Below are 16,861 nucleotides of genomic sequence, written 5' to 3' on the forward strand. Positions count from 1 at the left end.
GTGCTTAGAACAGCAGTGGCAGCTGGAAGCCTGTCTACATTATGGCTTTCAAAGCTGCTAATACTGGTAGCACTGAACTGGCATGAGCAACAGGGGGAAATTGTTTGAAAAACATCCCTAATACAGACAGACCTTGACAGACAATGATGTAAGAAACACAGTTAAAAAAAAAAAAAAAAAAAAAGAGAGAGCCTCCCCACAGCAGACTGGATGCAAAACTGCATTTTGCATGCACTGCAATTATGTTAGAAAACTTTTAAATTAATTACATTTAGGATAAAGAAAACAGACCTAAATATATTTATGTATCAAGCCAGAAAATTTGTATTTCCGAGCAAAGACAATGATGTTTCAGGCAATAATATTGTGTTTTACAAACCTTAATAATAATGCTCAGTGTTTAGATACCACTTTGCATCTTCACAGAACTTTTCAAACATTAACTAAATGAAGCCTTATTGTATGCTTGGAAAGTATTATCATACCCATTTTACAGACAGGGTAACAGACTGAGAGCTTAAGTGATTTGCCCAAGATCATAGAAAAAGTAACTATTAGAGCAAGGATTAGTACTGGGTTCCTGGATCCCAGCCCTGCCCACACCTCTGATTGTCCTTACTGAAACAATTATGAAGTGGGGGTAGGGTGGAGGAGTGACTTGCCTGTAAATTCTCATCAGACAGGAGCAATAGGTGATCCATTCAGACTTATTCTTCATGCTTTCCATTGAGTGGCTGGAACTGAATAAGCTTTATCTGTATATTCTGGTAAGCTGTGAAGAACATTGAGGTACCAACTTCTAAGAATGAAAGTTACATATAACAATTCAAGTGTGGGTCAAGTCTTTTTGTTAAGTCTTATAAAATGAATATTTTCAAAACAGAGAAAAGGAAAGCATGTTATATAAACAGCTTATTGAGTGCACCATGTTAAATACATGGGGAGGAAAGGTAATTTTTATTAAAACATTCTAAGTGTAGGAAGTGACTTACATGTATTTTAAATAGATTTTAGAAAACCCAACATTTGCCCTCTTAAAAGCACACCTATTGGCGGGGAAGAGGGAAGAGAAGAAAATTGCATAGTATTTGGAATCTCGAACATTACCTGGTCACATGATAGGATGCAGACATTCCATTTAACACTAATAGTTCACTACTGAATAAATCATTCAAAACTTAAATTTCAAGTAGTTGTGATCCACAGTGCCACCCTGTGTTATACCTTGGTACTGAAGAGCTTAGATTTCACATTGATAGCCAATCTTTACAATGGTGGGTTGAAATTAATGGTATTCTTTAGTGCATTATGTAGCACAAAGAGCTGATGAGGACAAGAATCCTTTCATTTTTACATAACTGGGTAAAATTTAGCCCAGTTTGGCACAGACCAAAAGCTGTTCCCATTTGACTGCTGTTTGAGTCTGATTTCAACTTTCCATGCATAGCCCATCAGTTATCCAAAATAATTGGCATTAATTAGTAGAATTGTTTGTAGAGTTAATAAAGAAACCAGGTACTGGGTGTGCATGAGGAGCGTCTTCATTTCAATAAAGCAGTCCCTCAAGGATAAGGTGAGATATAATGGCTGAGCAAGAGCGGAAAGTCTGTACTGTTTCTATCTGTGCTGTGTCTCATCTACAGACAAAGAGAAGATTTCAGTCTCTAGAGCTAACATGCCACAGCCACTTTCATAAGCACTAAATTTACATAACAGTATCTTTAATCAAATCAGAACCTTGAGTTATTCCTTCAAACTAGAAAAGGCATTGGTGACCTGTACTATTGTTATTTAACATTTGTATTGTGGTAGCATGGAAACCATACCATGTACCGTATTTTCTACAGTGGTATTAAAGCTTTATGTAGTTTCTCTCCTCACATAACATCTATTGAAAGAGAAGTATCAGAGTGCTTATCAGAGTATAATCCATGGTATGAATTCCAGCATTCGCAAGAGTACACCATACTTACAGCAGATAGTGTGCATACTGCTACTGGATGGGTTCAATACAATTGCTCACAGACATTTTGAAGAGTCTAGAGCTTACTCACCAGTCCCTTTCTGTTCCTCCACTCCCTGTCCCCAAGCAGAAAAAAGCAAGACACAAGCCTTCTGCCATACTAATGTATTCCATCTTTCAAAAAGAAAGACATGATTTTAATATTACTTAACAATATGTTAAAAAAGTAGCCAGTTAGGCTTCAGTGTTAATACAATTATACTCTCTATAACAGATTTGATAGTGTGAGTATTGTTCTTTTAAACGTTCTCATTCTGCAAGTATTCTTACACAAGCTGGCTACAAGTCAGGAAAAAATCAAAACACAAATAGCGTAACTTGTACACTCTTTAACAGTAGATTGTGAAAGAACTGAGGAAATGCTTGTCCCATGAGAGCCTCTTTTCCATGAAACCGTGTCAGGAGAGTTCTGGAGCAGATGAAAGCGCAACTGACTAGGTCCATTCCTTTGTCAGGAGTCAGAATGACAAAACATAGCTAGATGCAGAAGTGACAGGAGCCACTGCAGATGATGGAAAATAGGATTTTGGCCTCCACCCAAGCCTAGGAAGCAGGTTTAAAGTCTCTGAGGCCAAGGCAATCAGAAGGAGTTGGAAAAAAAGCTATTGTTCCAACTCCAACAGCATACAGCTACAATCAAGTAAGTCTCACTCACAGACTACAAGCACACAAGCTAACAAATTCAGGTAGAAAGTGGCAATTTCTCAGTCTGCAAGAACTATCAGGCCAAGGGATTCAGTGCAGATCCACACAGCACTGGGGACAAGGCAAGGCAGCACTGGCTCAAGACCAGATAAGCTCTCAGCACAGCAGGACAGATAAGTGGAGTTGTCTTTCATTGATTCCTGCAGGGTTCCCTCCCCAAACTGTGTCATTTCAATGAGCAGCAAAGGTGGTTTTTTTCAAGCTAAAATTGGACCAGTTGATGGAAAGTCTCTGCCTTGTCTGCCTGGCAGAGTCCAAGCAGAATCTGTAAACAAAACAAGCAAACGACAAAGTGAAACCATTACACTGTTTACCAGCAAAAAGGTACAAATATTAGTTTGCATTTAAATAGCATCTTTAATCCCAATGGACCATAAAACACTGTAAAAAAATCACACACAGAGGAAACACTTCACCCACCACTGAAATGTAACTACCCCTGGTGTGAAATATACCAACCATTTTAACAGTCCGCAGTAACACTAACATTTAAGAGATATAGTGAAGACTACTGCATTCAACAAAGAATAGGAAGTAGTAAGGCAAAGAAAATGTTATTATCCAAACTCGAATCTGCCTAGACACTGAGCCAACACTTTTTTTTTTTTTTTTTTTGGTAAAAATAGAACCACCCCCCCTCCACCCCAGGATAGAATAATTAATGAACTTAAGTGGTCAGTGCCTCTGCTTTACATATCATCTGTATTCAGGACACCATTACTCCTATACAGTGGTCCTCTCCTGACCGTAGTGAATCTGTACTTTTAAAAGCTATGTTTCAGACACAAATGAATGCCATGAGAAAGTATCCAGGAAGTGGCTGTAACTAGGACAAAGACAATAGTCCATTTGTCTGGATAAAAGTTCAAAACAAAAAAATATCTACCTAGTTTCATTGGACATATAGTTCATGAATAAGACAATGTTTCAAGAACAACTCAATAGAACAGGTAAGCACGTATTCTAAGGATTGTTAACGTGTATTTGTGTCCTGTATCAAGGCCAAGTTATATTCTCTATTGAGTGTGATTGTGCAATTCTTAGCATTTGTGGTAGTTACATGTAAGCCTCAAGAGAACACACTCACAAAAAGTAGTATCTAGTTCCTCTTTGGTGTGCTAAATTGCTTTCACTAAAAGTACATCTACACTGCTATGGCTGTGATGCTGTACCACCATATTACAGAAGCTTCTTGCATTGATGGAAGGGGGTTTTCTGTTGATACCACCTCTCAGCAATGGTAGGTAGGTCAACAGAAGACTTTCTGTTGACCTGGTCAGCCTACAGTGGGTATTAGGTCTACTTAACTACAGGGCTCAGCGCGTGATGTAGCTAGGTTGACTGAAGTTTTAGGTGTAAATCAGGCCTAAGAATTAAAGTCCACGGAAGAGAGGAAACAGAGAGAGAGAGAGAGGCAAGGCAAAAGTTACCCTGCAAGTACTAGCTTTTATTTAACCTGGAATGGAGGAGATTTAAAGGCAACTTGCTAGAGAAATTGCAAAATGTGGATAAAGTGACACTAACTACATTAAAGAGGCAGTAAAAAGTACCAGTTACACAACTCCTAGTCAGCCTGTACCGTTCATTGCTGTAGAACAATTCATTGCTAGAAATTGCTAAAGATTACTGGCAAACTGTATAACAATATTTGTAACTGGATTTTCTATGAATTCCGACTGATTCGGGCAGTACTCTCCATTATATCTACGAAGGAAATCTCTGAAACAATTTTTTAAAAAAAATGATAGAAAATAAAGCCCATTAAATGTGTCTTCTTGGTGTAAGTAGACAACTTGCCAGAGTTCAGAAGAAATTGTACAAAGTGTTCAGATACCATGGGGATCAACAGTTTAAAAAACTAAACAGACAGGACTGAACAGATAGCTAAGTGCATTGTGGAAAAGTTTAGTCTTCCTCCAAAGTAATAAGTAATGTCAGTGATGGAGGTAGAAGAGCAGATAACATGGATAAATGTCTGTTCCAGTATGGCAAATACATATTATTGGCTCTTGTCCGGTTCTCCATATTCTGTGCTAAGGCCACATGACTATAATATCTACCCATAAAGCTATAGCTTTGAAGCTCATTGTGTAACCAGATTGTGTCAGCAGTGACTGGTGATTTAAGACAGTCTTAGTAAAAGCACATGCTTTTATGCAAAAAGCGTTAATTATTTTCATATATTAAGCAACACAACAGGCGTACATGCAGGGTTGACAGCACTTTTATTTACCTTTTAAAATACTCCACTTCCCGTTCTGTCTCATCCATTTCTACACTGTCTAGGTCAATGTCTTTGGGCAGAAACACATCATCTGCAAAATGGAAAGATACATCAAATTAGTTTCAGTTGGCTGTTTTACTCTAGAACAAAATTTGGACAGACTGAAGTGAGGTCTCTGAGGACTGCTTGGCCTTTGTATACCTCTTTTGACTGAAGGCTTAAAAAACTAAACAATTTATTTCCAATAGTAAAGACAAAGGAATCAGCAGCAGATTTACTCTTCACATTGATTACAAAACATTCCACAGGACTGGCCCATGCAAGAGAGAGTTCAATTACAGAACAGACTGGAAAACTGAAGAGCTGCTCAGCCAGCAAGGGTTACTCGGAGTGAAAAATATACAATAATTGGCTGTCCTGAACTTGTTAGCCTCATCACCCTCTGATGAATCTAAACACCTGAGAGGCAATTTTTGCAAATATCTAATCCACGTTTGCATTTAAAAATACTTTGGGAGTTGGTTTTTTGCAGTACTGATAATACTGGCCCTGGGTCATAGTGTCTGGCCCTGTCCACAATGGAACCAGAATAATGATATAACTATGATTGTGATCATCTGTGCTTTTACCATGATTAACATCCATACTTAAACATAGTCTGACCTCAGGACCTATTTAGGATATATAAAGAATAGTGCTGGCCCAGGATGGAATGCTTAAAAAAACCACAATTCATTATGGCTTTGTCTAGACTAGTTTTTGGTCAGGTTGTAACTCAAGTTAACGAACATGATTTGAATGCTAATCTAAACATAAGAATGGCCATACTGGGTCAGACCAATGGTCCATCTAGCTCAGTATCCTGTCTTCCAACAGTGGCTAATACCAGATGCTTCAAAGGGAATGAAAAGAATACGGCAATTATCAAGTGATCCATCTCTGACATCCGATCCCAGCTTCTGGTCGTCAGAGGCGTAGGGAACATGGGACTGCATCCTAACTAGCCTGTCTAATAGTCTTTGATGGACCTATCGTCCATGAACGTATCTAATTCCTTTTTTGAACCCAGTTATACTTTTGGCCTTCACATCATCCCCCGGCAATGAGTTCCACAGGTGTTGTGTGATGAAGTACTTCCTTTTGTTTGTTTTAAACCTGCTGCCTATTAATTTCAATCAGGTGACCCCTGGTTCTTGTATTATGCGAAGTAGTAAATAACACTTCCTTATCCACTTTCTCTACACCATTCATCATTTTATAGACCTCTAGCATAGCCCCCTTTAGTTGTTTCTTTTCCAAGCTGAACAGTCCCAATCTTTTTAATATCTCCCCATATGGAAGCTGTTCTGTACCCTTAATCATTTTTTGCTGCCCTTCCCTGTATCTTTTCCATTTTTAATGTATCTTTTTTTGAGATGGACAACCAGAACTGCACAAAGCATTCAAGGTGTCGGATTACCATGGATTTATACAGCAGTATTATGTTAGTTACCATCTTATCTATCCCACTCCACAATCATTTGTTCCTGGTCATGGTTCAGTTTACACTCTGCTGAAGCATGATCTGGAACGAGTGCTTATGGAACACATAGTGCAGCACTAAAACTATATTAGTTAACTCCAGTTAATCGGCAATCAATTAACTTTGGAACAACATGACCAAGAACTCCCAGTCTAAACAAAGCCCACAAGTAATTGAAGATTCATAGTGCTGAAACGGATGGCTGAATCCAGAATAAGAGCACATCAGGGTATCGCTTCTGAATACTTGTAATATTAATGGATGCCTCATTTGTTCTGCACTAGTCCAGGTTCTTCAAAGAGTAATTACAGAATAAAATTACTGCTTTGTAAAACAGGGCCCATGTCCGATTACTTTTTCTGAAAGTGATTTTACATTTAAGAAGGAAGTAGTACTTGATCTAAGGAGAAAAACAACAGAAATAGCTAATACGATGCAGAAGCTGCCCTCCCCTTCCTGTCCCTTCCCACCCAGGGTACAGACTAGAGCTGCACAAAATTTTTCAGATCAATACTTCACCTCCCCCGCCCCCAAAAAAACACACTGCTGTTCTGGTCAACTGAAAACTATTTCCTGAATTTAGCCTAATTAGCGTCATGAATGTGCACGTGTGCCATTTAGCCCAGTGCTTACGGCATATGGGAAACCCAGGTTTGAATACACAAATGGAGCAGAGACTTCAACTCAGATCTCCCAGCTGAGCATACTAACTATAGCTATTCTAGAGTGGGTTCCCCACAATCTCTCCTGCTGAAGCGGTTTCTCTTTGTATAGATATTTAAATATTCATTGGGCCTTAGAGAGAACAATTCTACAGCCTAATGAGTAAGATACTCAACAGGGAGAAAGGATATATGAATTCAAATTGTTCCTCTGAATCAGCCAGAGAAGATTCGTCAGGACAAAAACATGTTTTATTTCTTATACAACCATGCTACGGCATAGGCTTTCTTAGAACATGATTTAGAGGGCATTAAAAGAATTCGGTCCAGTCTACCCTGCCAGATTTAATTGTATCTTAACCATAATTGGAGACTACTGTTGTTGACTATAAAGTTGTTTCTACAGGAATTGGGCCTATATAATGGCTTTATTTTACAATTTAATTTTGCTTTTCTAAAAAGTGTCTCTCCATGTAATCTAAGTAAATATGCTAAAAACTAACAGCAGCAGCAGCCTTTACAGTCTTCTTGTTAGCACAGATCCTTGTGCTGTACCTTCCAAGACAACTGGCTGCCAAAAGGGCTGAGAAGAATGCTCTCATCCTCCTCCTTCTAATCCCACCTTAAAACTCTGTTGTGATGCCTACAAAATCTTGGTGTACTGTCACTGGAGGTTTTTAAGAACAGGTTAAACACACACCTGTCAGGGATGGCCGAAGCATATTTGGTCCTGCTTCAGTGCAGGGGCCTGGACTACGCAACCTCTCGAGGTCCCCTCCAGCCCTACATTTTGATAATTCTATGATAATCAGCAGGTGCTCTGAGCTACTGAATAGTAAATCTGTAAACTGTATTTGCAACAACATGTGGTCACCGAGCAAGACAAGCAAGAGTTCACTAATTGTAATATTCCACATGCTCCCAATTCAGGCCTTAAAATGGAGATGAGATGAAATTAGGAAGGGTGAAAAGATAATTTCAACTTAAAAGGTGGATTTTAAAATGGAGATAATTGGAAGAAGGATAGGCAAGCTCCATTGTCGTAGAAAGTGAATATGAAAATCAGTAGACAAACTTGAGGGAAGAAGCTAGTGCTGCTTCCAGTGAGTGATCCCTTCTCATTTAACAAAGTATCATTTTATTGTAGGATAATGTAATAGTTCCTTCTTATGATGAAACCACACAGAATGAGAGTACAGGAGAGATGCTATGTATTTACAGGGCTGTCTGGTTCACAGAAGGGTAAACTTCGAAGGCTAGAGATTTAGTTACATGTTAAATTACATGAAACTCTTCTCTAGAGATGCTACTGGGTTTGGCACTCTGGAGAATCCTGGGGTACCTAGGGGCTTTCATGGTTAACTTACTCCAGTCTCTCCTTTTTTAGAGCAACTTTTGAAGCTGCTACAAAAATGTGCAAAATTAAAGTGTCCCTGTTTTAAATCTACTTTGAACAAGCCTGTGTTTGTATAAAAACTAACTGGAGAATCCCATGCATCTGAAGAAGTGGGTTTTTTACCCATGACAGCTTATGTCCAAATAAATCGGTTAGTCTTTAAGGTGCCACCAGATTTCTCATTGTTTTTGTGGGTACAGACTAACACGGTTACCCCTCTGATACTTTCCTTATTTATTATTTGTATGATCACAGCACCTAGGTGCCCTAGTCCAGGACCAGGACCCCACTGTGCTCAATTAGGCAGCAAGAAGATTTGAATCCATGTCTCCTACCTCCCAGGGGAGAGCCTTTATCACGAGGCTACAGAGTCACAGTCACTGTCTTTGGCCAAATAAATAATTAGGTACACAAAGTAGAATAGCTTCAAGGGAGGAGAGACTGAGAACAGCCCACCCCAGAAGACCTTGTAGATTAATGGTTAGGATGCCTGCCTGGGAGGAGAGATATCTGAGCTGACATTCCTGCTCCAGGATGGGGATTCAAAGCTGGGTGTCCCAGGAAAGTGCCCTAACCACTGGACTAAAGCTTACAGACACACAACTTAGTCCAGTGGTTAGGGCATTTGTCTTGGACATGCACAAATGTTTTTGGAACCAACCAAATGTTTCCTGATTTTTCACTTGGCTGGCTGAAGCAAAAAATTCAATTATTCACCCAGCTCTATTATTGAACCTTCCACACCTTTCAGTTCCTCACCAGTAGTGATCATTAATTCCCACCAAATATACCTGGAACTAGGAGGAAGAGGAGAGGTGCCATGGTCTATGATTCTCCTCTGCATATTGAGAAGGATAGTATGCACAGGAGGGTGGGAAATAAAGGAGTTAGGGTAGTGAGGCCAATGTGAAGAAAAAACAAAACCCAACAAACTACAACTAGATGTGCAGGGAAGGGAAACGAAAGGGTCAAGGAATGGGAAGAATTTGAGAGAGATCTGAAGTAGTTTCATTCAATCCCAGCATAAAACCACTGAAAACAAACCTGGGCTCCCCATCCAGCACTCATGACCACCATGCATTTGTTCTGTGCTCTGGTAATGAAACTTACAATAATTCAGTTTTGTGAAGTGCTGGAACGTAGCCCACACCACCCTCCAAGGTTCTCAATTCTTAATCTGCAGAATACTAAAGGGAGCTGCAGGGATGAAATACAAAATACTAAAATTAAGTGCCATTATGCCATAGAGGCTTCGTTCAAGCACTGCTATCACACAGCTATTTGGTGATTTATGGAAAATTAGTTGATATTCTCAGTCCAAGTCCAAGTAGACAAGTGTCCATATCACTAAATTAGTAGTCTCATCAAAGGCTGAATAGACACATTCTGAATGTGCTAGCACGTGGAGGTGGTATTCAGGGTAGCATGTTGGCAGGGCACTGTGGGGAAGCCTGGACTGCACCTGCTTATATGCCTGTTCTGAGGTGAGAAAGGAAAATTAAAGTAACCTGGTTATCTGTACGTTTTCAGAAGTGCTAAAATCACTTTATGAAAAGAATTCTACATCTTTCCATCTTGTGTGAGAAATATAGAGACATGCCTTACTATTAATAACTTCTTAGCATGGAAAAATGCATAAGATAAATGTATGAAGCAATTCTTATCTGGTGTGTGTTATTTGGATGGCAAACTTTCACATTCAATTATGTTACTTCACGGTATATTTACTCATTGTGAATGCATAGTGAAACTGTTTGTAGTGGAATAAAATGAAATACTGAATTTGCTTTGTAATCACCTTTCCTGTACAGAGAAGATGTTCTATGGAGAATGATTTTAGTTAAAAACAATCTATGTATGTATAACTCTTCACTGTCTGCAAAATCCTGTGCTCTTTGATTTACCATGTGATATGAGAGTGACTAGTTTTAGATTCTATATTCCTACTGATTCAATCCTACTATCACAATAGAGATTAATTTTAAAAACATGCTTTGAAAACTAGTTAAAGAGTTTCTCCAAAATGGGTTTTGTCATCAAAATATCGAGTAATTATATTTCAAGTCTGTCACTTCATATAGGCCTTATGAAAGAGATGCTACCTGTATCTTATTGTTTAGCTGACTCAAAGTGTATGGAAAGGATACAAAACACTACTAGTTGTAATGTTCTCTTAGATGTTTTTCCATACTTATTAATATTCCATACTGGTTAGCTACTTGCATCTCTATTATTAATACTGAACATCATATTAAACATCAATGCTAAGAGCACAGAAAAATAGCAGAATTAACTAAAGATGTCATTATAGTGATTCACTCAACAGATGAAGGAGATCTGATTCTCCTCTCACACATGTTTAACATCAGTGAGTTACTCCCAATTTACACTGATGTGAGTGATTGGAGAGCTGTCCCAAAATTTTGAAACTGATCTATATGAAAAATTCTTAGTTATGCACTTACCTATGGAACTGTTGACTTTGTCTCCCTTCTTCTTCTTGTTTTTCTTGTTCTTGCCTTTTGGCTGAGGAGATTCTGCGAGTATCAGTTTATTGTTTTGTTGCTGCTCACTTGGAGAAGGGGATTCACTCACTACAGGTGTTTTCTCTTCCTTTACATGATTCAGCTGCTTTTTGTTATTATTACTGCTTGTTTTTTTCTCCTCTTTTTTCGGCTCTGAAAGCTGTGGGAGCTCTGCTTCTTTCACTTTGGATTCTATTTGGTTTCTGGTCTTAGATTGAATCTCTGTTGCTTTGGGGGATTCAGCAGGCTTTTTCACTTGTTCAGCACAGGGTTTGTTTATTTGCTTTAGTTTTTGTTTACTATTACCTTCTTTATGATGATGCATTATATCAAAGAGAAAAGACAGGGGCTCATGCTGTTTCACATTCATCTCTTTCTGGAAAAGCAACTTTGAGTCTCTAGTGTTTGTGGGATCAGATAGTTCACAGATCATCTCAGGAATTGGCCTCTGTTCCACATGATTTACATGCCTAGACAGTGAACTAGATGAGGTTTCTACCTTTTCTGATTGCTCAAGTATGCCATTCTGAATGTCTTCTGGTGTGTTTGGGATTGATTCCTTCACTACCTGGCAGTCTCGAGTAAGCATTTCCATCTTCTGACAGTCTTTACTTGTTCTGTCTTTTTTCTTTTTCTTTACAGCCTGTAACTGCTGAAGTTCTTGAAGTCGTTGCAGCTCCAGTTTTAGTCTTTCTTCCTCCTCCTCTTCCCGCCGTCTCTGCTCTTCAATCAACTGATGATGCTCCCTCTCTTTGGCTTCTGCTTCAAGACGAGCCTTTTCTTCTAGCTACAAAAGCAGCAGTTTATTAAATAAAGGATGACAAAGATTCTAAGAACTAGACATTTGGGAAAAGATCTTCATCTCAATAGCTAATTCCTAAACATTCCATGTTACAAGGATGTGTTAAGGTATTTTAGAAGTCATAGTATGAAACATAAATATACCCCTCAAGAATAGTATTAGAATGGGCAAGCAATTTAAAACTAACACACTTAGCAGCTACCTACAGATATATTGTCCATGAAGCTATAGCACATTTTCCATTTACAATAACTTGTATTGTGCTCAATAAAAAGCAGGAAAAAAGCATTTTTCAGCTCATTTTTGTAACACTAAAGAGGCAATATTTAACTGAGTGCACAACTGTATATCCTTCAGAATATTATCACAAGCAAGAATAGGTCGCTGGGGTGGATAAAGGCTGGGTGTTCATATATAGTACTAATAGGTGTAAATATGATACAAGAAACATGACAGTGTTATTCCTGACCACAAACAGGCCCTTATTCTGAAAATCCAATGAATGCACACAGATAAAGGTATTAGGCATATAACTAAAGTTGATCACACCCTTTTTTCAGTATTGTTTTTATAATATTAAAAGTCTAGTATTCTACTGAACATTTGACAAATTGATAGGAAAATATGCTCTTCATTGGAAAATTCCACAGTAGTTTAAATTTTAACAACCACCAGTAAAAATAATGTTATCCAGTAACACTATATGAGAATCACAGTCCTTTTTACTTGTACATTATGAAGCAAATTAACACTAAAGTTGTAAAAAATAAAAGGACAGTCATTCATTATTAATTTTTAAAAATGGTTTACTTGATTACTAATTCACAATGGGTCTTCCCAGTTATAACTGAAAATAATCAAGGTTTTATTGTGCTAAGTTTGCTTACCCCTTAATTAAATTACGAACAGTAGCTTCATGCGCAATGCCATTTGCTAGTTGACAGCCAGATCTCGCAAAAATTTTGTGAATTTTTGGAAGCGCTTATGTGTGACCCATTCCTTTTAAGAGATTAGCAAGTTTGGGGGGGGTGGGGGAGGGTTCTTAAAAAAAAAAATCCTATAAAATCTTCTGATTCTTTTCTTCTGAGTACACAGCACTGTATTTGCATAATTTGTGTTTTTAAAATGAATTAATGGACAATGTTAAAAACAAGCAGTTTAAAGAAAAACTACTTGTTAACTTTGGGACTTATGAAAAAAATAGTTTTCAGAGTAGCAGCCATGTTAGTCTGTATCTGCAAAAGAAAAGGAGTATTTGTGGCACCTTAGAGACTAACAAATTTATCTGAGCATAAGCTTTCGTGAACATCCGATGAAGTGAGCTGTAGCTCACGAAAGCTTATGCTCAAATACATTTGTTAGTCTCTAAGGTGCCACAAGTACTCCTTTTCTTTTTGCGAAAAAAATAGTCTGTTTTTCATTAGTATGGCCTATGTTAAAACACAACTTTGGCTCCCCCACGAAATACCCCAAACTACAAAAATCCAAATGTGCAAAGTAAAGTATCACCTAAAATGTGGAATATTTAGGGAGCTTATAAAATTTATTTTCCAGATTTCAAACACACACAGTAACTTAAACCTTATTTTGAACCTTTTCCTGTATATCCTGAAGTTGGTGTGTGAAGATATCAGCTCAACAAGAGACCCAGATTTTCTGTTTATTAAGATAAGACAAAAATTTAACCATTTTCCTGTATCCCCTCACAACCAAATCGTCACAATTTTTGAAGGACATAATTCCATATATTTCCTCTTTTTTTGCCAACTGACATTTGAAAGCTAGTTAAGTTCAGATGTCATGCTGCAACTTGCCATTTCTCCCTGACGCAACATTTATTTAGTTGATGAATTAGTTGGGGTTGGTCCTGCGTTGAGCAGAGGGTTGGACTAGATGACCTCCTGAGGTCTCTTCCAACCCTGATATTCTATGAATTTTTACCCTCCAGCCAACCAGGGAGACCATGGCTCTTCACTCAACCTGTCTTTAATTCCACTTAGACCACAATAGAGACCAAATAACTTACAAATCTTGACTCTCCTCCACATCAGCACAGACATACTGCTCCTATGCTACATGGTTGAAGGAGCTGACTGATGTCCTAGTAAAGAATGCTAGATTTTGACATCCACCCATTATTACTGTGTCACTTTGGGTAACCACCCTGGAGTGCATTAAAGATCCTGGAATTTTGACACTAAGGAATACCCCCTTTGATGATGTGCAGTTCTAATATGTAATTTACTTGCCACAAAAAAACAAAACAAAAAAAAGGCTATGATATACTGGTAAATCCTCTGAGAGCAAAAAATCTCAGAGAGCTTTCAAAACAGCACCATGAATATACTCACCAGACTAAACCAGCTGTGTTATATACCTGTATGCTATAGAGTACATCAATGCCAGTTTAAAATCAGTAATGCACATTCAATCAGTAGTGTGCCATTTAAAATGATGCCTATGGAAAATTTCACACAAATACTTAGATACACAATGCCTTTATAAATTCAAGTTAGATAATTTGTGACAAATATGGGTCTGTTTCTTACCTTTCTTTGCTTATGTCTCGCTCGCTTGGCTGCCCGAGAGCTGCTTACTGGTTTGGTCTCAGAGCTGTTTATGAATTGCAGCAAGTCTTCCACTTTTCGATGGTCAACTACACTCTCTCTTTCAGAAATCTGGTCTGGTTTCTTCGGCTGCTCCTCTTTCCTCTTTGTCAAACGTAAGCGAAGTTTTTCCCTCATTTCTGCATAATTTCTACTGGTTGGTGCAGCTGGTGGCTAATGGCCATAAGAGAAAAAAAAATGGCTTGAAAGTTTCACAGTGCTGCTTAGAATTTTGCAATATGAAGTTTCAGATAGTGCATAAAAAATACCGACCCCCAATGCCAGTTGTGTGCACATGCAATACGTATGCAACAGACAACAGTATCAGAACAGATTTTTGGCTGTCTCATTAGCCAGAGCTGTTTATTTTCATCTTGCAGGTGGGTGGGGAGGTAGAGGGAGACCAAATGCCAGCAGAGGAGTTTCCAGTGGTAGGTCAGGACTTAGTTATGGTTGTTGACAGTTTATCAAATGTAATTTGAAAAAGGAGTAAGTCTTTGCTGCCACTGTTTTCCATGTAAATATTTAGTGGCAGGGAAAAAAAATAAGCCACCACGACTTTCATGCAGTTGTTTGTTTGATTTTGGGCTAAAACTCTAGCCCAATCCAGTCAGCTAGGTTGGTTGTCACTTTGAATTGTCTTTACTGCTATACAATGTAGGTAGTATTGGCTGATTTTATTTTAATCCCCATAAGCATAGCTTTTACCCCAAAATGGGAAAAGCGCCAGACACTCCATGAAGTCTACTAGGTGCTTTATTATTACAGATTTTACATGGAAGATAATTAGCTACTACGGTAATGGATGGCTGTGTAAAACCCTAAAATAGATTGCCACATTAAAAGTATCTATTTCAATTTATAAAAACTGCAATTAAACACAACTTTTAAAATGTTCATATTTGCTGCTTATGCAAGGAGTATGCACTTAAGTCTTCAGATTCCCATTGACTTAAACAGGCTTGAGTCAAATCCTCAGCACTGAAGAAAAGCAGACAAAAGGAGAGATCCCACAGCCAATTAATAAGTATTAAAGCTTTGTTATAACTACAAAACGCCTTTTAAGTTGGTCAAGTCACTGTTTCAGTGCACTTTTCTTATTAATGAATTATTTTTCAGAATTGTAAGTATATTTGTAATACTAAGAATTAGGAAACTTTTTAAATTTAATTTAAAGACACGGGGTTTTAAGCTTTGCTCATACTAGATACACAAATTTCCCAGTTTACATTTTATTTTCTACTCTTATATTGATCTCTCTAGCTCCATCCCTTTCTATTATTTCTCTGTTCTTAGTGTACCACAAAGGTGGCTAGAGTACAATCACCCTATTTCACAAATATAACAGAGGCTAAATAATTTGCCTAAGTTCACACAGTGCTGGAAATCTAGCTGTGAAATAGTTTTATTGTCACTAGCTTATTTTTAGTGCTTCTTAGAAAATGCTTTAGAATGCATTTTCTATCTACAAAACTCCTATCTTTGCAGTAAGCTTATTATAAGATACCAGATTAAAATTTACAGTTAAAAATGAAAAAAGGAATTTACAGTCATTTATTTTTACTATGTCTGCCACTAAACAGTTACAGCCAAATAGATAATATAACAAGCAACAGTTACTCTTATTAAAATAATTAAACAAAACTTACACCTCCATGACCGAAGAACTCACAGTAGCAACAGTCACAGTATTTTCCTTCTTTCTGATTTGTGGATGTTGAGGTACTAGAGCTATGCTCCGAACAGCTGTCTTCATCTTGGCTCTCCTCTCCATCATACTGTTGATGATCATACGTATTACTGTTCTCACAGCGATGGCCCTCACAGTCAGGATCACTGTATTAAAGAAAACAGAGGGTTTATTACAATATAATAAAAAAGAAACATATTATATGTATATATAGAGAGATATGTATGTGAATCAGAAGCAGCAGTTCTCAAACTGTGGGATGTGCATCACCTCAAAACCTATTCTAGCAGTCTGCAGACCTGTATGTTCAAAACCAAGCAATGAGACTAGGGTGTTTTAAAAGGAAGACGGCTCCATGAAATGCTCATGAAGCGGTCCACTAAATGAGTAAACGGGAGAATCACTGTTTAGAGAAATCCATCCTGGTCTAAAAGGTATACTTGTATTCATAATCTGGAAACCAGTTATTTTCATTTGTTAAAACAAAGTGATTCACAAACTGTGATCTATGGATCACTGGTGGTCAGTAGAGCTGGTTGGTCACACAGTATTTGCTCTCCTCCTTGTTTCCCCCCTTGCTTCTACAGATGTCCAAACTCTTTACTACAAACAAGGCTCTCAAGATCATCTGAAAACAAGGAGCAGACAGTGATCCAACTAGTCCAGTATCAGGTGCCTCAGAGGAAGGTATAAAGTTCTGCAGGAG

General features: G+C 38.0%; 1 protein-coding gene across 2 annotated transcripts in view; it reads right to left on the reverse strand.

Moving 5' to 3' along the window:
* Positions 1 to 1,804: 1,804 nt before the first annotated feature.
* FAM193A (family with sequence similarity 193 member A) overlaps positions 1,805 to 16,861 on the reverse strand; it is a 97,275-nt gene continuing 82,218 nt past the window's right edge. Inside the window, exons 18-22 of one of the 2 annotated variants that reach the window (XM_074951796.1) lie at positions 16,115 to 16,301; positions 14,409 to 14,639; positions 10,998 to 11,844; positions 4,962 to 5,043; positions 1,805 to 2,993 (exon numbers count right to left, since the gene is read on the reverse strand). In XM_074951796.1, coding sequence (XP_074807897.1) covers positions 2,900 to 2,993; positions 4,962 to 5,043; positions 10,998 to 11,844; positions 14,409 to 14,639; positions 16,115 to 16,301 — 1,441 coding nt within the window. In that variant the 3' untranslated portion in view covers positions 1,805 to 2,899. The remainder of the gene's footprint in view (positions 2,994 to 4,961; positions 5,044 to 10,997; positions 11,845 to 14,408; positions 14,640 to 16,114; positions 16,302 to 16,861) is intronic. The other variant, XM_074951797.1, reaches the window with a different exon arrangement.

This window comes from Natator depressus, chromosome 4, assembly GCF_965152275.1.
Source record: "Natator depressus isolate rNatDep1 chromosome 4, rNatDep2.hap1, whole genome shotgun sequence".
Classification (NCBI taxonomy): Eukaryota; Metazoa; Chordata; order Testudines; family Cheloniidae; genus Natator; species Natator depressus.